Source organism: Lupinus angustifolius, chromosome LG02 (genome assembly GCF_001865875.1).
Source record: "Lupinus angustifolius cultivar Tanjil chromosome LG02, LupAngTanjil_v1.0, whole genome shotgun sequence".
NCBI lineage: Eukaryota > Viridiplantae > Streptophyta > Magnoliopsida > Fabales > Fabaceae > Lupinus > Lupinus angustifolius.
Genome location: NC_032010.1, coordinates 721,964 through 738,542, shown reverse-complemented (window position 1 = coordinate 738,542; position 16,579 = coordinate 721,964). Strand labels below are relative to the sequence as shown.

Sequence of the window (16,579 nt, the reverse complement as noted above, 5' to 3'; positions counted from 1 at the left end):
AGAAGTGTAAAATAGGCAATAAGAAATTACATCATATTAGGTAGTTATAAAATGTTTTAGCTTTATATATAGTATAGGTAGATATATATAATATAGATATAAATACAATTTAATACAAGCCATATGTTAATCTAATAGTATAAGATATTGCTAAATAAATCAAAAAGTTAAATATTTAATTCATAATAGTAATATTTATTGAGAATGACAAAACCATGTACTTTGTTGATCTAACTATTGGTTTAGACCATTCAATAGTTCCCTCGAGACACTCCTCTTTAAAAAAAATTGTAGTTTTTAATCAATTAAAGAATGTGATTAATATTGTCTAAGGAAACATGGTAGACTATATTTCCCCCTTTTTGTATCACTCTATATATCATCAACTATAATTGGTTGAAAAAATTATTGAAATTAAAATTATTTTATATTTTTCTAACCAATGAATAGAGTACCACAAAGTTGTAAGACGGCAGATGTGTATGTTGTCACAGTTCCATCACAATTAACATTGTGCAGTGACTAGAATTGTTCTATATTATCAATGTCTGCAGTGCAGACCACGCTTGGCAGATTTGTTAAAAGCAGAGATTTATATATATATATATATATATATATATATAGGAACAAACATATAATATTCTATTTGCCTAATTAAGAAAACATAAACACGCATTGCCCCCTTAATTTGCATATATTCCGTTGCTATCATCATTTCCCAACTATATATCATTTTTATTATTATATTCTTTCTCCTTTACTCACTCACTCACTCACTCACTCACTCACTCACTCACATGTTTCTTTGCTTATAAGGATAGTTATATGGTATATGGTATATGGTATCTCCTTTATTATCATTTTCCAAATACATGGATTTTCACTGATATTCTCAAAATAATAACAAGGAAAAATGATTAATCAAATCAACCTAGATCAAAACAATATAATGGGATCTTAACTGTGATTATCTATTAAAATGAATTCAAACTCCTCCTCATACACAAGATTACACATGCATCAAAGTACATGGAAGCATCTCAGCAACTACCTAGGTATGCCTAACCCATGTATCTAGACAAGAACAATGAACTACTTTGGATGAAGGTTTTATATAGTTACAAATGTCTACCTATCCAATGCCAGGTTACAATATTTCAGCAAGTTGGACTAGTTAAACAGAAGCCTTAATTTTGGCAATGAATTTCCAATGAAACATTTGAAGGAAGTTTGATCAAATCTTTCCGATTACTGTAACCGGAACACTGAAGGTAACCATCTTGGGCCAACATAACTGGCTCAGTTGGAGTTATGATGAAACAATGGGAAGAATCAGATTACCTATGTACAGTGTACAACATTGTCCTTCCAAAGAAGTGGCAGAATCCATGAAAGAAGTTGAACAAAACAATCCCTCTTCAGAAGAATCTTCCAAGCATGATATCAAGAACAAAAATCTGCAAAACAAAATAAAATTAATAAAAAGAGGAGACTCGGACTCATCCGTTCTATGGGACCACAGATTCAGAAGACCAGTAAAAATGCATTTGAACCCCAAACCTAATCTTTGGTCCATCTGCACTTTTCCCAAAAATAAAGGTAAAGGTGAATTACAACTTGCAGAGAAGTAGCAAACTGCAATTCGAAAGCGATATGATTTCACAGGCTTTGAAGATACAATAAGTGTTCATAGGATCTTAACAGACAAGAAATGACACAAAACAAAGATATAAGATGCTGAACCAATTTAATCGGTACATTCCCAGACATTTGTGACATTGACTCGGTAAAGAAAAAACGCACAGATGCCCAAAAAACTCACAAGAGAAAAAAGGGATAACGCGCTGTCAAGACTCCGGAGAAAACACTCAGTTCAACTTGTTGGGTCCAACAGTATAATAGATTGACGATCCCTCTTATTACTTTCTTCTTCCACTTTCCTTGGTAAATGACCAAAACTATCTCCAAAATACTATAATGTTTTAACAATGCCTTTATTGAGTGAAAGGATGGATCAGAAGTACACATAAAATTGTACACCCACACATGTAGGAAACAAAATAAAAGTAAATCCGCTTAAGAGAGCTCCTAACTTTTTTTTGCCAAGTGCAACCACCCACATAAAATCCAAAACAATGAAACCTAAAAACCTATCATATCTATATGGCAATAACTAACTATGGAAAACATAGCCTTGCTTCCTGGAAATCATGTTGTGAACATACGCAAACATGTGCAAGTTACTGGAATGAAGTGCTTATTTGGTGAAACAAGTTTACATCTAGAAAAAACTGTATCTAGTATAGTCTAAGTCTAGTAACATTCAAGAACCACATACAAATGCTGAGTCCGTTAGCATCACCAATAAACACTTAAATCATGTCAAATACCAACACTGTTATGAGTCAAAATGTTCACATTTTTTCTTTTAAATAGAGGGAAGATGCGCTATTGATCCAAAGGCAGAAAAGTACTGAAGAGATGACATCCTCAAAACAGAGGTAAGAAAAAAGAAATCAACATAAAATCTCCAAAACCAAAAAGAAAACCAATACTAATAAGTCAATACCATTTCCTCAATTACATTGTACACAGTCAAAAAGATTTATCCCAACCCTGATGACCCATATAACAGTTAACAAATTGGTGATTAAAAAATTCAATTTTGACTGAACTCAGAATGCATGAAAAACAGTTGCTTACCTCATTCTCCTCTCCAATCTGTTAAATCGCTTCGAGGTGCGTATAGCTTAGCAGCTCGCTCTTCTGCCTCAGTATCATTTACTATACCTCGGCATTTTGGGAAGCCACAGTAACAAGGAAGCCGTTCATCAATTGAGAAAAATCTGTAACATGAACAAAAGAAAGTCAGTGCAACAATAAATTAGGAAGAATTAGAATATATTTGGAAATTGGATTGCTGCACACACACACACAACTAAAACTAATACAAAAGTGAGCTTTACATGGTTCTTTCATGGTCCGTTTGCGAGTTGGATTTTGGAGGGTAATGGAGGGAAGGGAAAGGTTTCAGAGCCATCAAGAACATTTATGAGATGGCTATGAATCCTTCTCTTTCTCTTCTTTCCTCTGCAAAACTCAACTTGCAAACAGACCCTCGGTGGACAACTAGGCATGTCTGTAATCATTTGAAGAGGGAAACCTGTAATCATATGTGAGCTCTTCCCATTGTTTAATGTCTCTCTTTGCAAATATTATAATATGTTCATCGCCATTAACACTGATAACTCTTGAATAGCAATTTGGCTGCATACCAAAAAAAAAAGCCAGGTAAGCAATTAATCAAATCCTGGACTTAATACTACACCAAAATACATACCAATGTAAACATGGTTCAGTTCTGAATTAAAAAAAATTGAATTGCATTATTTCCAAACTTCAGTCACCAACATGTTGGTTTTGACATTAAGACCATTATATATCAGCACTACACAAAGCAACATAGTTTCATTTGATGGGGCACCTATGTAAAGTTAAAGGTTGTCTCTTTTTGGAATTTGTGCAGCTGCCCGGGTTTGAACCCAGGTGATGACACTTTATGTCCCACAGCTCAAGCAACTGAGCTGCTTCTTAGGGACCTATGTATAGTTATAGTTGTAGTTATAGTTAAATGTCTTGATCAAAATTTTCCACACAATATGCTACAATGGGGCCAAATTTCTCTGAAAATTACAAACAACAAACATTAAAAATTGGAAACCTTCCAGAATCTGATCCTCAAATAATTACCACAAACTGTAAACTGAAAATACAATCATGTGAACCCCATACATCAAAGCAAGAAGGCTAATTAAAATGATAATGGTCAGCAAATAGTATAAGAGAAATGTTAAATTAGGGGAAGGACGCACTGCACAAGAATGATTAATTAGATGAGCAATGCTTCCTGCTCTAGTAGCATCAATGACTCTCTCATCATCAATCCTAAACATATATGTCCCAGCACCCTGCATAATGAAAAGAGGCACCAGTTATGATATCCTGCATAATCATATACTTAACATTCAAGAAATTTGAGAACACTTACCACTAATGAATTGTATATAAAGTGTTCTCTTCGATCAGCTATGGTAGGTCTAACAAGTTCACCAGTGTATTCAATCACCTAAACATATAAAATTAACATGTCTATCCCATTAGGATGAAATACTATAATACAAAGGAGGCACAATAAAATGGAGAATGTTCTCTTTACCATGTCTCCACCTTTATGTGGGTGCTTTGCAAAGATGCCAAATCCATGTATTCTTGATTTCCCTTCATAAAAAGTTCAAACATTTTATTCTAAGACCGGGTAATTCCATAGCTAAATCTCAAATTATAAGACTCTAGCCAGTAATAGCCAACATTCAGTAAAAATTAAAATTGCCATTCTCCACACCACTTCCAAATATAAATAACAGAGAACTATTCCTACCAAATGCTAGCCGTTTCCGAAAGGTTTCCCTCATGTACTTATATTTCTCGGCAGTAGAAAGTATGTTGTTCGAAGTATCAATCAGAGAGGTTCTCAGCCTTTCCTGGCTACAAAAGAATTTAGCACAGACTCCTCTGCCAGAAGTCTCTATGTTGTTTGATGATCCATGTTGACAGTATCCACCAACCAAGTAAGGTTGATTCTCTACAAAGGAACGTTTCAATGATGCAGCTGCAAGTGCTTCAGGTTCCTTTCGGCCTCTCCTTCCGAAGTAATTGTATGGCTCTGCTCAAGAAGGAAAAAGACAGACCTTATTAAGCAAATTCTATCTTTAATAATTCAAATTGAACAATTTATACAAAGCAATAAGAGGAGGGGCCAAATAGATATCAAGAAGTGCATCTCCTTTGACCAATATGAAGCCTAAAATATAGAGATAAGAACATCCACTAAAATCTTTCCCATAAAAGATGAAGCCTAAAAAATACAAAAAATCATCAAAAGCAGAAGGTGACTGTTAGCAAACCCCCAATCACCCAGGTCCAAAGAAAGAATAATAAAGGGATAGCGGAATTAGCTTCAAACATAAGTGAGGGAGGAATTATGGCTCTCACATAACATATGGTAAATGTGGTAGGAAAGAGAAAGGAAGTGAGGAGTTTGTTAGGATCAGCAGAATCCTTATATAAAAAATTAAAAAAGAAATTTATTAAGAAGGGTATTAAACAGAACAAAAGATACACCTCGAAAGAGGCAATGGGCAGAACAGCAAAGGGAAGCTAAAAACATAACTATGTCCTAAATGAAAACCAGGCTGGAAAAGGAGCCCTTGAAATTCTAGCCAGAATAGCAAAGAGAAAGCACATCCAAGAATATTGGCTTCTTTAAAAGAGCTGATTACATGAACAAGAACTTATATAAAATAGCAAATTAAAAAGTGAGCAGAGCAAGAAGCCATATAACAACAACAGCAAGAACAACAACCAAAGCCGTTATCCCACTAGGTGGGATCGGCTACATGGATCGAACAACGCCATAATGTTTTATCATATTCATTGACAATGCATAGTGCTCTAAGTCTTTCTTTATCATTTCCCAATGGTTTTTCATGGTCTATCATAAATCCTGTTCATTGACAGAACAAGAAGCAATGTAGCAGAAAATTAACTAAGAGTCACTAAACATAATTTTGATTGTTTTTCCCCGGTTGCTGGAGGAGAAGCAAGTAAAGATAGGAATGGTACAATTTGCTTTAGTGAACAAAAATACGGTCAAGTATTATACCAGTTCGAGCACAACCAGACGGATTGGGTGGTGGTTCATAGTCTGAACATGGACCGACAACTCGAGCAATACGACCATCGGCAAAAGAAGGTTCAATAGATGGCTGCCTATGTTTCTTGCAGAAAGAGAGTAGGCGTATGCACTGATCTTCATCATCATCAAAAGATAGTAGATAGAGCCTGTCCTCATTCTCGAGCTATAAATCATAAAATTATAAAAATAAGCAAACAAATGAAATCAATCTTTTAGCTAATTATTGTATAAAAGCCAACACAACACTCTTGAAGTCAAAATGAAATCACTAACAAAACTTGTATTGGAAGAGGTAAAGGGGAGAATTACCTCAACACAGAGACCAGCAGCACGTGCACAAAGTGGGTGATATGCTACTCGACACGAATTGTTTGAACACTGCAGAATTGATTAGGGAAAACACAATTTAGAAGAAAAATTGCTTAGTGTGACAAATACTAACTAGCTCCACATACCATGAGTCCCAAATATATATCCATCATACAATATTTTCAAAACGACAGTGAAATTTATGTATGTTTCATTGTATCTTTAGGCAAAAGGAGGTTGTTTGCTGTGGTTTAGTTAGAAGAATTTGGTGTTACAGAAAATAATTGACTGCCTGTTCACACCAACCAAGCAAAACTCTACATAAGCTACTCTTTAATTAAAACTTGAAAGTCTTACTTGGATGCAGGCACCATAAGAAACCCCACATATGCTACATAACAACTTCCAGCGGTCCTGTTCAGATACAAAATTTACAAGATAAGAAGGAAAGCAAATAAAAACAGTTGGAGCATGTACTGACTTAGAACTGATAACACAATCATCATCTGACGACATTATGGCACAAGCCAATTGGTGGCAATTTAAAAAGGAAACATATAATCAAATTTTGTTAGCAGGAAAACTTAGAAACACGTGAAAAGAATAATTAATCATAAAGGCCTACCTTGCTGATTCTATCCAATCCATCAATAGGCTCCATTCTCTTAACATCAGCCAAGCAAGTTTCTGCAAAAATTCTAATCCTTAGCACATATAAGCAAATTAAAGAGTAAATTGGAGTAAATTAGGTCATAGACAGACGAACCAGGTATCCACATTGCACAAGCTAAATGAGCCCACCGGCCATCTGTTGTAGGCTTCATTGCACCTCCTAGAAGAAACTCAATTACAATAGTAAATGTCATGTAATTAAACTTTTAAGACAACATAAATATTAAGAGGTCTCGGCATACCTATGAGTGGACATAAACAGCAAGGTGGTGGAGAAGCAGAACCAAAACGACATAATTTGCATAACCATAGCACTCCATTAACAGGTTCAAGTTCTCCATAACATCTAGCATGGACCTAAGGGAGTATCACAATTCAAAGCTCAATATCAATAAAAGGATATAGTAGAGCTTTAATGGTTCATTAAGCAATAGCAGACAGAAGTTAACCAATTATTATTTTTATATAATCCAGAGAAAAAATTGCATTAAAATTTCAGGGGGTCATACCATCATTCTGCATTTGTCACACTGCAGAAATAGATTGTTCTCGTACTCCTTATAACATAAATAAGGCCCGGTTAGCCAGCAAGATAGGATCAGATTATAAACAAACAAGCCATAAAATTAACAATATTTCTATTCCCATTGAACAAATTGGGCCACAAGCGAAAGGAAAAATAAGAAATAGAAAAAATAAAAAGAACATGCTAAACAAGAAGGAGCTTTATGGAATTCAAGAAGGAAAAACTCTGTACCTCATCCATGTGGCACACATTGCACTTATCAAGATCAAACCAATTAATATGAACCTGCCTATAACCAAGAGGCAAGCCATTATATCTTCTGGAACCTGACTTCGAGATTGAGTTCTTAGAAGAGATTTTGGATTTAGATAATCCCTGGAAATAACAACACTTTCACAGTGAAAATTATGTAACAGGTAGACAAGTAGAAAAGTAAGTGTACTACAGAAAACACACTGGTTAGCTCAAGAACTTGGATATGGCATGAACAAAAAACAAGCAGAGAGAAAGAAAGAAATCAAATATGAAACTACAAAATGACCAAATAACTAGCAAAATAAATTAGACAATAGAGAGAAAGGAGCTGGTGAGTAGGTTGGTATTGCCTACAAAAATGTCAACTCTTGGCAACAGCAACCAAGCGCTATCCCACTGAGTGGCGACAGCTACATGTTGCAATTGACACCATTAAGCTATATTTAAAAAGAAAGGTCTCTTCAGTTCACCAAGTCTAATATAATAGATACTGCTTTTAGTGCTAGAGAAAGAGAGGAGACTAGCCACTTACACCAGAATTGTGCATGCTAGACCTGACTCAACCCCAAAAGAATTGTGCATGCTAGACCTGACTCAACCCCAAAAGCTAGTTCATGGGGTGAGGAATGACTAAGCCTTATAAGCACTACTTTGGCCATATTTCCATTTGACTTAGGACTATCTTAACACACCCCTCACGCCCGAGACTGGACGTCTAGAGCATGAAGTATGCAGTAGCGGCCTAACGTCATGATTGGGTCTGACTCTGATACCATATTAAATTTGTGCAGGCTAGGCCTCACTCAACACCAAAAGCTAGCTCATAGGGTGAGGGATGCACAAGCCTTATAAGCATTATTTTGACCATATTTTCATCCAATGTGGGACATTCTTAACAAATGCTAACAGGACACAGAAGAGACCCTTAGAGAGAATCCCATCCCTAGGATAGACCAACCCCCACCCAAAACCAAGATACACAATTCTGTTTAACTCTCCCAACCCAGCCCTCTCACATTTATCGCACTCTCCTCTAACAGAATTCACTGACATTCCTCTCTCTCCCCTTTGCCATGTCTTGCTAGGCAATTACAAGAATATCCCCAATGCATATTCATCCACCGCCTTTTCTTTAATTTATCCTAACATAAACTCCAGTAATAAGATATCTATCAGTCTCTGGGATATGGTACAATACTTCCTGCTTAATTTAATAAATTTACGAAGTTTTGACTCTATGTTCTCGGTCAGAAGTTTAAATTAACTTATAATTAAGTAGCATACCTGGATAAGTTTAGACACTTTGGGATTGGAGAAACCAAACATATCAGACCCAGATTTGTAGCCCCTTTCTACCCCACCTTCTGCAACAGATCCTTCAGAATCATCATTTTCCATTTTGTTTATCCTTTTGTATATTTGGTTCCAGCAAGCAGATGGTGTACAACCATTGAACTGCAACAAGCATTTATAATTAGATTTACACACGTGATAAGCATATGAGGTTGTTTTTTATTTCCTTTTGCAAGACGAGGAAACACAAGCCAAATAGTATGTGAAGATGGTTAAGAAATTTAACGACTAACAAAAAAAGACATAAATCCTGATATCAAAAGGAGGCATATTGCATGCCACCTTAATCACAATATTTTTCTCATTCAAATAGGAAAATGGAAGGAAAAAAGTGCAAAAATGAACCAAGCAGAGACTGGAAGTGTACTGTTGCCCCAAGTGAACCTTAATACAATGTCAGAGATTCAAATTGGAGAGAGTTTTACCTAACTACAACTACCCTAGCCATAAATTGTATGAGCAAAGTGTCAAAAACAAAAAAGTATAGAAAAGACCCACAAAATAATTGGTCAGAGAATGTGAAATACAGATGCAAGATGTTCAAAGGGGATGTTTTAAAAAAATAGTTACAGAAGCACAAATATCAGATGATTAAATATAAAATTATCAGAGATGCAAATACCGACAGCTGCAAAATCATTTCTCATAGTAAAAACCAACCTGCTCACCACCATCAATCGTCACTCTGAAAAGAGGTCGGTCCTTGGATTCTGGATCTCTCAACACCTCCATCTTGTAAGGGGCAGATACTTTAGGGTCTAAAAAATTAGGAGGAAAATAACTACAGGATAAGAACCACAAAGATGATGACTATAACATGTTTAACAGTTTGACATTTATTCAGAAATCCAACAAATAATATGACATGCAAAAATCCCAAACAAAGTAAAAAATGCTTCACCAGTAACTGAAGTAAACTTCCTCACTGCTGTGTAGCCTTCGGGCCAGATGGATCTTCCATCCCTGAAAGATGCAGAATCTTTAACTATTTTTCCTGGAAGAAGAGTTTTGCCTCCATGTGAGTACATTGGCTGTCACCAAAATGCCATCTAATAAAAGAAAAGTAAAACTTTGCTGGCATATAATTATAAAACATGCATGAGTAAATCCACATAGAAAAATCATTCAGCCGTGGTATTTTACTGAAAAGAAAAGCAACATCATTTTTTGTTGAAAATGCTGTGGCCTGCTCATTCTTGCATACAAAGATACTAAAGAATTTAAGTTTGAGACAATGACTTGTTCATTCTAGGAATAGGAGATATTAACGAATTTAATTTAAATTTTATCCCCTAGCTGTATAAAATTCTTTACAATATCAGTAAGCAAAAAGGTGCCACAAGCTACATCATTGTAGTTGCTAAAATATTCCACTTGTAAAAAATGCTTAACTGACTAGTATACAGGGCAATGTGTTTTAAATTGCACGTTGCAACAGCAATTGCAGTTACGGGAGGCTCCACAAGGCATCCCGAATGCAATTGCGGCCTCATTGGCTGCAATTTCCCGCAATTGTGGTAACCACAACGTAACCACAATTTAAAACACAAAGGTGTCTGTCAAATTCTTCATGTGACCAATGAGGCAAAGTTATATCCAGGTTTCCAGACATCAATCAAGTAAAGCTCAACTAAAACGAAAGGTTATCATGACAGGAAGAAATTCATAAGAACATAAAATACAATCTTGAAAATTTACCAAGGCTTTTAATTTGCATGTCTCCTACTTCATAAGGAAAAGTTGAAGTGCTTTCCATTTCCATCCAAGTTCCTTTGTCATTTAAACGATCTTCATCGGAATTCGTATATCCCCCATCTTCTCCACTGACATTGTTACAGTCATCAACTATACATCCTTTTTGCAACTCGATCATCGCCCGAGGAAGCCTTTGTTCACCTAAATACCTGTTTAAGTGAAATAGCAAAATCAACAATTTTGAGAAACCAACTAAAAAATATAAATCTGAATACCAAAGCACTGAATTAAAATGCTACATTACAGAGAATGGAGGTTCAACCCATTAAATTAACCAGGCTAGGGCTAATATACAAATAGTGCAGGTGATAGTATCGGGAGACATAACGCCTTAAGAACTACCCTTAGCAATCAAAGCATGCACATCAGAGACAGTGAATATAATATCATGAACCGTTAAAAATCAGGTAACATTGCCAAAACTATTAAAACATTAGGTAAGCTTTATGAAAGAAGAAGAAGAAAAAGAAGAGGAGAGTTCAATGAAAGAGAATAAAATATCCCAAAAAAGAGAAAATAAAATAAACACCTAGAAGCCAATCTCTGTATCAATCAAAGGAACAACTCTAGATAGGCCGTGAGCAGAACAGCACAACAAGCTTAAAAAAATAACCTCATCAAATATATTGTTAGTTTAATCCTGTTAAGAAGAGCAGCACTGGAAACAAGATTAACACAAGAAAATTCCTGAGTCAGGAGACCAAAATATTTTATCATTGCCAGAAGAAATATTAACAGATTCAAACAAAACAAGAAAGGACTCTAGTTCACTATCTTCTGAATTAAGCAAGTTCCTAAAAAATGAAGATCCCAAGAGAAGATAGATGAGGAAGAAGATGAATTATGAAGAGAAGAAACTCAAGAAAGCTGAAAGAGCCTTGGAAATCAATTGACATGTGAATAGAAAGAAAAATCAGTTGATCTAAATGTGCTTCGTCAGATTAATATCGTTATTTGTATTCCAAAATATAAATTTTGAATAATGGCTACTCTAGCACAATAAGGACCTGAGATAAATAAACAAGAACCTAAAACAGCAAAACATGCAACTTAGCCCTAACCTTGTCGAACAAGAATGCAAATAGCAATAGTTTCCTCCTCCAACTTTTTTCATGTTTTAGTTAACTGAAGTGAGAAGTGAAGAAGAGAAAAGGAAAAACATAATTCATTACCTTTTTGCCTCTTCTATACCTTCAATAAAACTAAGTTTCTTGCACTTTGAGTGTAGGTCAGTAAGAAGTCCGCTGATAAATGATTTCACATGCTGCACTCTAACCCTGGAAAACAGGAAGAATATACAAATAGAAAATTTCGTCTTAAAAGGAGGAATGAATGAATCATATAAATACAACAGTTACTCACTGAACGTTGAAAACATTTTTTCTATTTTAACAAAATATTAAACCTTGCGAAGTCATGAGTTCCAAAAAATTGGACAGGAACCGATCTTCCTCCTAAAAGCATTTTCAAACCCTTGCAGTTGCTAGCAAGTGATTCATCCAGAACAACAGCTGGCCACATTGCGTAGCCTGCAAAAATAAAATAAAACAACCTATAAAATAATTGAGAATTATAATAACAAAAATAACTGCTATAGCAGTTAGAACATTAATAATATCTAGAAGTAACTGAAATTGCTGGGGATAAACAAACCAGGTCATTTGAAGCAGACATAGTGTAATATCCCTAAAATAGAGTTTAAAAGAAAGATCTAAATTCAAAAATTAAATTAACAATGGAAAGCTTATAGTTTTTATGTTTTCTCTATTCTTTGCGGACTAAAATCTAAATATAAAGGCAAATTAAGATATCCGCATCCAACAATAGAACAACTGAGCAAGGTTGAGTGAAACCTGTTAGCTTGGCCCATACAATATCCCCAGGCTCAAAATCTTGACAATCATCCAAACTTGCAGCCAATGCAAGCATCTCTTCAATATCATAATCAGAGACATTACTGTCACGAACTTTGGCATAACTCAGATTCAAATGTTTTACATCGTCATGAGAAACATGGAATTTTACATTTTCTTTTGAAAGTATCAAATTTTCCTCATCACCATCATCATACTTGACCTGCAAATAGTTATTGAATAAAAGGATGAAATCCCAATTCTGAAATAACAAGTTCAATAATGTGGAATACACATAGATCATCCAAATACAAACTTTTAGTTTGAAGACAAGTAAGGACCATACATTATGAATCTTAGTTTCTGTATCATAACCTTTGACATAGCCAGAATATGACTTATCATCCATAGGCCAATAAACCTGCAGAAAATAAGGTAGATATGAATCAATTCTAGTTGTATGAACAAACCAGTGGAATGAATATATAACTATTAACAACCCAAAAGAAAAATAAAAAACATTACCTTGCATCGTAATCCAATGAATGACTCTGGATCAGCATTATCAAAACTCAACCTGCAATAAGTGAAATAAACGTTAATGAATGTTTCTCGTGACGACCAAATAGAAACCACAAACCCAATAAAAACAGAATTGCAAAGCTATCACAGAGCCAAACAAATCCGATTCCCCAACATATTCATGCAAAATTCAACTTCATCATGTTTTGGCTTCTTCAGTCCAAACAAACGTGTATGAAGAGAGAGAGAGAAACACTAAAAACAAAAGCAGATAAGTGAATTTTCCCAATTCCAAAAGTAAGATTTTCTCTTCATAAATGGTAAGTGAGATATAATGTTTAGGTAAGATATTCTCCTTCCTACCATACAGAAATCATAAACCAAAGAAAATCACAGTCATAATCACAAAAATTGTTGTTTCCTACTTTCCTATACTTTTAAGCAAAGCTCAACTTTACGAAGCTCCTGTTTCTTCCATCCAAACCAAATACATGACATTTTATTTAAAATGCAAAAAAATGCAGATACTGAACACAAATCGCATCTCCGTAACTGATGCCTTCAAAAATCATGAGATATTTAACATTTATGTACAATTTTCTCCTTCCTACCATATATAACAGAAACCACATATCCCAGGTGGAAAAATATTCTGAGCATTAATTGAAGAGACAAACATTTCCTATTTCCCTACGCATTGAAACAAAGATCAACTCATGAAGCTTCTGCTTCTTCAGTCCAAACCAACAAACAACAATTTAATAAAGAGCTCATAAAAATAAAAGCAGATACTCAACAAACACCAAAATATATTTCACTAAACTTCACAGTGCTTATGTTTCTTCAGCACAAATAAACAACATTGTTAGTGACTCACAGGGTTTCAAAATGTAGACAACTCACATGATGTGACGGTTGCAGCAGCCACTGCAACCGCATCATGGCGTTATTACAAGCCATATAAAAAAAGCAACCACAAAAATTTAACATTTATGCAAAAATTAACCCTTCCTACCAAGCAATTTTCTTTCAACTAGCTTATGTTTCTTCAGCACAATGCTACATCACACAGTGTGGACTTCATTTAACATTAACATCATTCCTACCATGCCGAAATAATAAAACAAAACATATTTCATTAAACTTAACAGAACTTATAAACAACATTGTCCACGAGTCGCGAGATTCTAAAATGCAATCACAATAAGAAGAAGAAAAAGAGAGAGAAAGATAATTACCCTGCCCATTTCTTCAAAGAACGAGATTCCGAAACTAACTTGGGAAAATTCTTGAAAGAACTAGCACCTATTTTCTTCTCAGAATTGCGACATTCTCTAAATCTAGACGCATCAAAATTACCACTACTAAACGAACTAAAATCCACAGCTAATTTCTCCAATTCACTATTCCCAATTCTCCTCTTCTTGTTAAACCTAGCTTCATCGAAGTTAACTCGATCGTTCAATGAATCATAAAACGACTTCGTTTTGGAGTCTCTCTTGCGTCTTCGGCGAGAGTAAACATATAGAAGCGGTGGTTTAGGTTTCAGAATCGGAAGATGAGGTGGTGGTAAAGACGATGTCGTTTTGGTTAGTAGCAAAACGACGTTGTCGTTTTGCGATTGTTGAGCTTTAACCTTCTTAGACATGACGGTGACACGTCGGCATGGTGACGTGGCGGAGTAGAGATGATCGAGTGGGAGGTATCGAATTGGTGTTCCTTCTTCTCTTCTATCAATGTTCATATCTTCTTCTTCTTCTTCTCCTTCTGCCATTAAGCACAATTGGAAAAAGTGATTTTTGTTAGGGTTTTTCGAATGTGTCAAAAAGATTCAGAATTGTATTGTTCTTTGTGGATTGGGGAAAAGTGATTATTTCAACTTCACCAAAAATTATTAATAATAATCTGTTTCCCGCCGTGACAAGAGAAGACTCAGAAAATGAAACTTCATCATGTAATGCGATGGGAGTAACAAGAAAATAAATTATCCAATAACTTATACACAGATGGTGTAAGAGATATTCATACATTTACTACATTATCTATTATTCATTTTTTATTATTGATTTTTTAAATAAAAGTAATATAAATGGATGGTGTATGATGGGTTGACTGTGCATAAATCTTTACATTGTCAATACACAAATTTTATAATCTTTTATTATTATTTACTTTTTAAAAATATTAATATAAATAAATATTTACAATGGAAATAGATATTATACTAAAGGCAATAGATTATCAACTATCAATTTGACATAAAAAAAATGTTCATAGATTAACATAAGGAAATAGATTATCAACTATCAATACATGTATTGGTCTAGTTGTGTAAAGTTCAATAAATCTCTAAAATGACTAAAAAGTTAAAATTTCATCTTTGTGATCAACAACACTTATTTTGATAGACAATCACACACCCTATAAGTTTAGAATAGGTTAATTTCTTATCTAAAAAGTAAAAAATACTCTTGATACTACAAAAAACGTATGAAATCGAGATAACAAATGAGTGAGTGACATTCATCGTCAAGATAGTTTTAAAGGATTAAGAACAGGTAACAGATATTTTCTGTCATGGAAATTTGAAATTCACTATAATTTTCAATAAGAAATATTATATGTATTTTCATTAAAAGTTGGTGGATGTCATTTTTATCTATGAACTATTTGTTAATATACTTTAATCAAATCCCAGAAAAATAATATTTTGTGGGCTAACTCTCTTAATGAATATTTTTTTATTTACAAGATTCGAATCTAAGATATTGTTTAAGGAAAATCAAATATGTACCACTTGAACTAAATAATAAATTACATTTGACTTTACATAATAATTTCAATAAATATTCGGTGTATTTTCACTAAATCTGTGGTGGCTGTCATTTTTATTTATTAAACTATTCGTTAATGTACTCTTTAGTGAATCTAATAAAATAATAAATTACATTTGACTTTAGATAATGATTGCTTGTAGTGAATTTCGGTGAGATATTATTTTTAATATCTCGATTGTTATACAATAAATTTTTGTTTAGTTTATTTTGTTCTTTTCAATAATTAATTTATCAACTTTCTTTAAAATTTCATTTGCTTTATAAATTTGGATTTTAAGAAGATAAAAATACTTTATAGGTGGTGGAAAATAAATTTTGTAATAAAAAATGTGTTTCAAACGAGGTGAATTGACATATGTTATTATTATGATAAAGTCAAGCAATATCACTGATGAAGTTTATTGGTGTTTCTTTTTAAAATTAATATTAGTAAATATTTGTTTTATCTTCAACTTTATTTTCTTTTATATTTTTAGAGTGACATTAAAATGATTTGTATCCAGTTGAAAATTCTTTATACTTTTTGATTTATGTAAGGTCTTTAGAGATATTCATGTTCAATTAAGTTGATCTTTCATTATTCTTTTATTGACGATTTGAACTTTTCACATTAGAATATATCTCTCTATAAGGATATTAAATTTAGAGTAGTCACCATAGATGGATTATGAACATAGATCACATATGGGTCATAAATATACATGTACCATAAACATAAACGAGGCTTGAACATAGACGATTT

General features: G+C 33.9%; 1 protein-coding gene across 6 annotated transcripts; it reads right to left on the bottom strand.

The window, feature by feature from the left end:
- On the bottom strand, window positions 1,103–14,930 carry LOC109330127 (histone-lysine N-methyltransferase ATX2-like). 6 transcript variants are annotated; one of them, XR_002105631.1, is made up of 26 exons: window positions 14,239–14,930; window positions 13,004–13,055; window positions 12,825–12,899; window positions 12,479–12,701; window positions 12,031–12,154; window positions 11,798–11,902; window positions 10,569–10,774; window positions 9,772–9,864; window positions 9,531–9,628; window positions 8,802–8,972; window positions 7,494–7,652; window positions 7,246–7,293; window positions 6,979–7,093; window positions 6,831–6,896; window positions 6,690–6,751; window positions 6,422–6,478; window positions 6,065–6,133; window positions 5,723–5,918; window positions 4,439–4,723; window positions 4,217–4,278; window positions 4,049–4,126; window positions 3,873–3,968; window positions 3,164–3,267; window positions 2,704–2,846; window positions 1,561–1,638; window positions 1,103–1,457 (listed from the first exon to the last, which is right to left on the bottom strand). XR_002105631.1 is itself a non-coding variant. In XM_019564189.1 (26 exons), the coding sequence occupies exons 1-24, from the start codon at window positions 14,772–14,774 to the stop codon at window positions 2,705–2,707; spliced, it is 3,222 nt and encodes a 1,073-aa protein (XP_019419734.1). In that variant the 5' UTR covers window positions 14,775–14,930; the 3' UTR covers window positions 1,103–1,457; window positions 1,561–1,587; window position 2,704. The 6 variants fall into 6 exon arrangements, 4 of the variants coding, with proteins under 4 accessions (XP_019419734.1, XP_019419719.1, XP_019419751.1 ...); XR_002105630.1 differs by having other exon boundaries at window positions 1,561–1,635; XM_019564189.1 differs by having other exon boundaries at window positions 1,561–1,587.

What these genes read in the sequence shown, in the direction of transcription:
- LOC109330127 (XM_019564189.1), bottom strand. Translation starts at nt 14,774, where the DNA reads ATGGCAGAAGGAGAAGAAGAAGAAGAAGATATGAACATTGATAGAAGA. An exon ending in TTGTGCAATGTGGATACCTG is followed by an intron (nt 6,752 to 6,830) that starts GTTCGTCTGTCT and finishes GAATTTTTGCAG; the next exon opens with AAACTTGCTTGGCTGATGTT. An exon ending in CACATAAAGGTGGAGACATG is followed by an intron (nt 4,127 to 4,216) that starts GTAAAGAGAACA and finishes TTATATGTTTAG; the next exon opens with GTGATTGAATACACTGGTGA.